Source organism: Simochromis diagramma, unplaced genomic scaffold (assembly GCF_900408965.1).
Source record: "Simochromis diagramma unplaced genomic scaffold, fSimDia1.1 OVJJ01000131.1, whole genome shotgun sequence".
Classification (NCBI taxonomy): Eukaryota; Metazoa; Chordata; class Actinopteri; order Cichliformes; family Cichlidae; genus Simochromis; species Simochromis diagramma.
In genome coordinates, this window is record NW_024387200.1 from 5,488,040 (window position 1) to 5,496,312 (window position 8,273).

Genomic DNA, 8,273 nt, shown 5'->3' on the forward strand with positions numbered 1-8,273 from the left:
ATATATATATATATATATATATATATATATATATATATATATATATATATATATATATATATATAAAATAACCTTATTACTGAAAGTGTGACTAATCTGCATCAGTTATATTTCATAACATTTGATTCATGTTGGACCCAAGAAGTTAGTCTTGGCCCTAGCATGTTGGAACAACACCTGACTTTCCCTGCCTGCAATTTTGTCATTATTTCCTCAAAGCTTTTCCAGTGTTTCAAAATTGTGAATACACAACATGCCCTGTGATGGAGTAGTGGCCTAGACCCTCAGGGGATCAAGTAATGTAGTATTGAGTCAGTCAGGTGCATTGTCTTATCTTATCAGTTGAACTTTAGTGCCCTACTGAAATCAAAACGTGCACTTTCCTATACATTTTTATATAAATGGGTGTTAAAAATACGTAAAGTTACTCTGGACTGCCCTTTGTCACACAGTGTCACGCTCCTTCATATTCAAGAATACATTTTAGTGTGTCTTTTGATTTTTTTCAAAATTGTAAAAAGAAATTTAAAAAAGATATAATTTCTTGGTCAATTAGTGCAGTGTAGCACTATGAAGGATATGGGTTATTGGCATTTCCATCACTGCTTGTTTCAGTGCACTGATGGCTCATTGTTAGTTTTTCATTAATGTAAAGCTGTACTGTGTGTACCCTCATTTGATTGCACGATGTGATCGATTACACACGCAGTGACATCTTAGACAGACAGACAGACAGATAGATAGACAGATAGGATCTGTGTAGTTATAGTATAGGTAGTGAAGTATAGGTAGTGAAAAAAGCAAAATAAAACATAAGAAATTGCGCTGTAACTATTTGCAGAGATGCGTAAAAGCTGTTGGGGTAGCAGATGACACTTCCAGCTGGTGATGTGTGCACACAAAAAACAGTGGTGTCACTTTAACAGGGACCTTTGCGTGAGTGCACCCATTCTTCGTCTCATCAACTGAAACTGGTTTGCGAGCTAAGCTGATGATTTGGCAGCATGCCAGGCAGCGGGAGCGAGACCCCTTCCTTCTCCATACAACCAGCAGCCTTTTAAATATTCATATAAGAGCTCCCATTGGATATTCTTTCTTATGACTGGATTGTTTTTAATGTTGGTATTGTAAAAACGCCCTCTCCTTTCAGTGCGTCTTTCAGCGTTCAATAGTTTTTTGGTTTTTGTTTGTTTGCTTGTTTCTTTTTTGAGAAGTAGCGCCTCCTGGATTCCTGGAACATTTCTATTTGAAGCGCTCTCTGGATGAGCAAAACATAAAAAATAATAAAAAATTTTAAAAAAAGGGAAAAAAAGAAAGCGTATTTTTCGCATTCTCTTTGGGTGTCTTGGAGTTTTCTTGAATTTTTGTCTGCATATTCATTTCGCGTCTTTTGTCATATGTTGCCTATTTTTACCCTCATCTGTCCGGTAAGAAAACAAAGACACGAATTGTATGATCTTCAGACCAATACAAAGCAATTAATTGCGTCTGACGCCTTAACCCTTTAAGGGTTAAAGTGAGATAGGCTACTACGATTCATTCAACCTTTCCACGCCCTCAACGTAAACAAATGGGGGCTTGACCAATAAGATCCGCCATAGATCAGCCGATGATCAGATGACCGAAAGGAGAAACTATTTAAAACTGTAATGACACGCTTCATTCACAGCTTACACATTTCTGGAGCCGGTTCTTAACAGGCGCACACGAAAACGCACCACCGGCTCTTTTGTTACCACTGAATTTCAATCGCTCACCAGCGCACCTCGTTGCCGGCAGTACTACCAAAAACATTTTATATCCTAAGAAAGCTTCCATTTCGTCCACACTCATTTGTGGCTGAGAAATGAATCATAAAAGCGTTTTAATCAGGATTTTCCTACTATGTGCTTATCCGCTTTTTTCATCAGCAACTGAGGAAAACGCCGTTCTTAAAGGTAAGAAATGGCTTTTTTGTCTATTCATTCGCTAATTGCTCTCTAAAATAAAGGCAGAGGGTGAAAACCTCACGTCTAGCATACAGCGGGGTATACATCATACGCCTGAGAAAACCCTAAAATTCTCCCACGTCCCGCTTGATTAATGCGCGTCATTTTTAGACTAAATTACACATGTGAACAAGTGTGGTGGGCAGAGCAAAGCAGAAAAACTGGAATGGATTTAAAGGACACGAGGACGACGTGTCCTTTTTGGAAGGAGTCTTCAAGTAGAGCCGGGACACAACGCCACGTCTGTGCGCTGCCCTTGGAAGGATGTCCTGCTGAATCCGCGTTTTACTGCAGACTTCACGAGATCGTTTTTATTACCCAGCTCAGCTGAGATCATTTTGGTCTGTGTGGCCCATTGGGGCGTTGGGTTCATGTTGAGCACACTGTGAGGTTCCTTGACACAGATGTGCGATATAACTAAAACTGATCTTTACTTGCTGCGAGGGTAAACCAGACTTCATTCGGTTCATTAAGAGCGTAACACAATGAGACTAAATTAAAAGTCCTATTCAAAACCAATTCGGACTGTACATCTTTAAAATCAAGCACTGCTGCAATTATTTTTAAACTTGGAAACAGTCAGCTTCTTTCACCAGGCGTTTTAATCTCAGGCTTGAGACAGGTATGCTAAGTTGTGGCATAATTATGAGCTGTAGCTGCAGATTTGTGAAAAAGATGAACTGAAGAAGCATAGCGATGACTTTACTGCTTCTTGAGTCCAGCTTGCACCTAACCGTTGTTCAAGAGCAGATCTTGGCAGCAAAAGCAGGTTTATTTTGTTTTTCAGCCCCTAAAGGCTGAAAATAAAGACAATATAAACAGTCAATTTTTACATTTATTATTGTGCATTTTTCTCCTCAGGTGAAGACAGTGGGCAGAATGACTTGTCAACAGACAGCCACTCTGTTGCTGGCATCATCAAGTACAACATGAGAAAGAGCTTAGATCTGGAGCAGGAGGGCTGCTACCTGAAAACTGGCAAGAATGACTGTCTAGAGAAATGTGGCTTCAATGCTACAGCCAAGACCATCTTCATCATCCATGGCTGGACGGTACATATGAATGATAATTTATATCTATCTGTTAATAAGCATCTCTGTGTAGTTTAGGTTGATTTCTTTGGCTTCCTAGGTCACTTTCTTGACTTCAGAGTGAAGCAAACTTAAATGTTTTAACTGTTTATTGTTGGAGGTAGCAGAAAGATGCTTACATAGTTAACAGTCTGACCAATGATTGACTTCTGCTGTCCTTTCCTCTTAGATGAGCGGGATGTTTGAACACTGGATGCACAAGCTCGTCTCTGCATTAATGCAACGTGAAAGTGAAGCCAACGTGGTGATTGTTGATTGGATATCAAGGGCCCAGCAGCTATACCCTGATGCAGTCAACCACACTTATGGTGTTGGCCTTGATATTGCAGCGCTGCTCAACTGGCTTCAGGTATGTATAGTAATTTAAAGAAGCTCCCACCCACCCAGAGTACCAAAACTAAACATTCAAATATTAGTAATGCTTCAGTGGGTTTCTATTCAGCCTTTTCTTTTTTTTAAACTATAGAAAGTGAAAACTGATGTGCAACTACTTAATTGTAACATCCCAGTGAACACCAAGGTGCACTCGTGCATAACTTTATCAAAGGCAAAATGGCTTCATTTGCAGAACTGATGTATAAATGGCTTTCATCACAGCCTTAAAGTGTAACATTGTGCTTCTGATATAGTACAACGTGGTTGCTCCATTTCTGAAATTTTGTTTTGTTTTTTTAGCGTAATATACTTGTTTTGTTTTTTTGCTTTGAGTACCTTTTTTGTATGGTTCGTTTTCCCAATTTCCAAATAAGATCAGTGCATTTAGCACTTCTAAGGCAAAGACAACAATTCCCATTCAGTGGGACTGTTACAAAATTTTATCAGTAAATAAAAGGCAATTCAGAAAGCGTTCAGGCATCCTGCCATGTAGTTGTAAATGTAGACAAAGAGTGTCACTGAGACAGATGGTGGAGGCGCTGCTCCATGGAAGGAACTATCAGTGGATTCTGTTTGGGTTAACTGAGCCTGGCTCAGCTGCAGGCACAACTCATCATTGGCTGAAATCCAGGCTCTGTCCATTGTAGGCCACTGTGGCAGCAGCTGACATCTTTATATATTTTTTTTTTTTATTGTTTCCTGAAACAGGATGAGCACCAGCTCCCTCTGGAGAATGTCCACCTGATTGGTTATAGTTTAGGTGCTCATGTGGCAGGCTACGCAGGAATGCATGTACGAGGGACCATTGGCAGAATCACTGGTAAGTTGGAAGCAATATGAGCCAGAAAAAATAGCCCTTTAATTTGAGGGTTGCCTCATTTGCTTGACCTTTCTAATCTTTGTTCTTCATAGGTCTAGACCCAGCAGGACCGATGTTTGAGGGCGTGGAGAAGGAGAAGCGCCTCTCACCAGATGATGCCGACTTTGTGGATGTTCTGCACACATACACTCGGGAGGCTTTGGGTGTGAGCATTGGAATCCAGCAGCCAATTGGGGACATTGATATCTATCCTAATGGCGGTGACGTGCAGCCGGGCTGTGGACTTGGGGACGTGCTGGCAGTGGCAGGAAGTAAGTGGCTGAAAGTCTTTACTTTTGCATGCATCCCCTATGTTTAAAAAAAAAAAAAGAAAAAAAATCCTACTGACCTTTAAACTATAATCTACTATACTCAACTTTTCTAGATTTCATGGAGGTGATGAAGTGTGAACACGAGCGCGCTGTGCACTTGTTTGTGGACTCTCTGATGAACAAGGAGCACCTGAGCTATGCCTTCCAGTGCACTGGGCCCGACCGCTTCAAGAAGGGAATCTGCCTGAGCTGTCGCAAAAACCGCTGCAACAAAATTGGCTACAATGCCACAAAAATGCGCAAGAGGCGTAACAGTAAAATGTATCTGAAAACCCGGGCTGACACACCTTTCGCAGGTGAGATACAAGAAGAATGAAATGTGTGAAATGTTATGACGTGTACTTCCTAGAGCAAAAGTGATAAGCAAGTACTATAACCCAATCTGTTTTCATATCTTTAACCTCTATATCTAACTTGTTTTATGATTTTACAGTTGCAGTGTAAACTACTACTGTACACACTCCTACACTAGATCAAGTATTAACTCTTGCTTTTTGTTCAAGGCTACCACTACCAGATGAAGATGCACGTGTTCAACAAAAAACAGTCTGATAATGCTGATCCCACCTTCAATGTCAAGTTGTATGGCGAGCACAAGGACACAGCTGATATGTTTGTTGACGTGTAAGTTCAAAACCTAAACCCTTCCTGCCAAACCAGTCTTCTTTCACAATGTCTCAACATGATGTGTAAATTGCTAACGGCTTAGTTACAGTCCTTCTGTATGCTGTGTGGTAGTTGTTTTTGACTGAATGTTGTACTGAGAAACAAGCAGATTATTTCTATACATTTAGAATGTTCAACTCGAGTGCTTGTTCTGAATTTTTTTTCAAAGTGGTCTTGGGCTGTACAACAAATTTGGTGGCAGACTGAAGCGAACAGCAGTTTTCATAAATATACAAGCGTGCCAGGGCAATATGACAGCTCTCTGAAGACTGTTTATTTTAGATGTCTACTTTAGTTGCAAATGCTTGATGTTAAAAAATGGTGGACTTGAACACAGCTTCCTTTTAACGTGTTATTTTTTTTTTTTTAAACAAATTTCTTACTATTTGTGCAGCCGCGATAACACCATTGGTCTGAACATGACAAACACCTTCCTGGTTTTTGCCGAGGAAGAGATCGGTGAAGTGCTCAGGATCCGTCTGAGTTGGGAAGGAGAATCCGACTCCTGGAGCTCTATGTGGAAAAACATCAAGAAGAATTTCTGGGGCCGGAACGCCAACCCTTCCAAACCTGTGCTTGAAGTTCGTCGGATGCGTGTGAAAGCTGGAGAATCACAGAAAAAGTGAGCTGAAGGGTCAAAACTGCAGTTGCCAGTCTTAATGGTGCAGAATTAATTTTAATCTGTTCAGACACTGACTGATGCTTTGTGGTGTTACAGGTATGCTTTCTGTGCCGAAGACTCTTCAAAAACAGAAATCTCTCCAGGGGGATATATAAATTTTGTTAAATGCCCTGATGGCTGGGATGCGAAACCGAAAAAACGGTATGAAAAGTTGAAAAACTGGAAAAATTCAAATTGATCATTACCTGGTCCTGTAACTTAAAGTTGTGTTTATGGTGTATGTAATTATTCTGCTCTTTCTGATCAACAGGGTGCCCATGTAACAATTCAGCTCTCCCAACAACCAATGCACCATCACCATGGGGGAATCCAACATGAATCAGGAAGAAGCCGTGCCCTCTGTATTTGAGCACTTGGGCTTAATCAGCACGTGGTGAAAGGGGGAAGTGGGCGGGGGGCTTCAGCTCTAGTGGAAGGTTTCCACTGACTTCTGAAAATAAGAACGATGGGTTTCTCTCAGCATGCGGCGGCTGCAAAATGGTGCACAGCCTGGAAGTGGTGGCACTCTCAACTGTGTGGGTTGCCTGAGAAGTTACAGAAAGTTCCTCTGTGTGGACTAGTGAAGTAGAGATTTCTGCCAGTGGACACACCAGCCGTTATAGTCACTGTACTGTACAATTTTTAAAATATTTATTTATGAAAAAATGAAAGCACTGCAAGACAACCTTATTTATCAGAGCACACCCCATAATGGAACGCATGTTGAATGAGTTTCTTCGAGATGCAGTATTTGTGTATTAATATGTGCGTGTTTGTACCTGTGAAGTGTGCCTTTCTGCTGAAAGAGATTACTGATACACTGTTTAATTGAAGGAGATGTCAGTCTTATTGGATCCTACCTTTCTGTGCTTTTGTGTGTAGTTACTGTATGTGACTTACTTTTGAGGGGATGTGTCTGTACATAATGTAAATACATTTGTTTCTTTTGGAGAAATAAATTCACACTTTGTTTGTAGCAGCTTGTGCCTTGTCCATCATTTCAAGATTAAATCGGTGTTGTGGCCTACTCACAACATAGAAGATGAAACTATTTAACCTGAAGATTCACTTTGATTTTTCAGTAATCAGAGCATGTGTATTTGTCACACTGTCACGTTCATGTGAAATTTCTGTATTACTCAACTTTAGGAGAACTCTGAAAGTGAATGTTTTCTGAAAATGACTCCACTACTACTTGTGAGAACATGCTTTTACAGCTCACACTGCAACTGATGCTTGAACTTCAAGCGCGCCTGTTACCTCCTGTGAGGATGCACTTTATATTTGAAATATAAGCTGAACACCTTTCATTATAAAAGGAGTTTGATGCTATTCTGAGAAACTAGAAGGAAATGGCTAAATGTCATGGGGTAAATTTGCAGTGTAGTACACTCTGATTTCTGTTCTGCTTGTGAAATTTGTTTTTTCTCAGGTCTTGAAAGATGTCAGGAGAAATGTCAGCATTGCTTCCTCTAAGCTATAGTTTCTGAATAAACAGGAAAACCTATGACACTTCATGGTTCATAGCATACAGTGGCATGGTTCAACCATGGCATAGGTTGAGCTGAGCAGAAATTTTTTTTTTTTTTGTTTCTTGTATACATGTTGACTCACTTTATTCTGCTGTAACACAACACGCAGTTAATATCCATCTGGATGTGTTCCTTCCACAAGCTTTCCCAGTCTTTAATGAGACATCCATTTACTGGAGCAGAACCCCCCACCCACCCCAAACACAAACACACTCACTCACTTTTTTCCCCTCATATTACTCCTTCACAAACATCTACGTCACAACTGCTATCCTGTGATGTTTCACTGAAATTCTTTGAATGCATTTAGACCCTTGATATCACTCGGTTGCCTTGACTAAACATGGGAAAAGAGTGTAATAAGCTGACAGATGTGTGTGAAATAGTGTACTTGAAGATTTCTAGGTCTAGTAATGCCTTCAGATGTGCTGTATGTAACGTGAGATGGGTCCTTGTGATCGTCGCTGCTGTCTGGCAGCTATTTACGTATAATCTATATCAAGACTTCCTATCTCTGTCAAAGTTTTAATTGTTTTCCTGTTCTGCTGTCTGATTGCTATCTTCAGTGGTTACTTTTGCCTGTGTACAACTCTGCTGACCCATTTTCACCAAGACAAACAAACATCTGCTCAGAAAATGTCTGTGGTTAAAGGCACGAAGCTGGTTTTACCACCACGCTAAGCTGACCACACAATATTGTTTCAGTGACTCACTCCAGTTTCATAGTCATAGGGTATTTTAATGCCATTAATGTCGTCTGCCTCCAGAA

At 40.4% G+C, this 8,273-nt stretch overlaps 1 protein-coding gene across 1 annotated transcript; it reads left to right on the forward strand.

The window, feature by feature from the left end:
* Positions 1-1,602: 1,602 nt before the first annotated feature.
* Positions 1,603-6,948, forward strand: lipg (lipase, endothelial). Its single transcript, XM_040050895.1, has 10 exons — positions 1,603-1,937; positions 2,850-3,040; positions 3,249-3,428; positions 4,163-4,274; positions 4,367-4,585; positions 4,699-4,941; positions 5,149-5,269; positions 5,706-5,933; positions 6,030-6,134; positions 6,244-6,948. Exons 1-10 carry the CDS (start codon positions 1,847-1,849, stop codon positions 6,254-6,256), a joined length of 1,503 nt encoding a protein of 500 aa, XP_039906829.1. The 5' UTR covers positions 1,603-1,846; the 3' UTR covers positions 6,257-6,948.
* Positions 6,949-8,273: the final 1,325 nt, after the last annotated feature.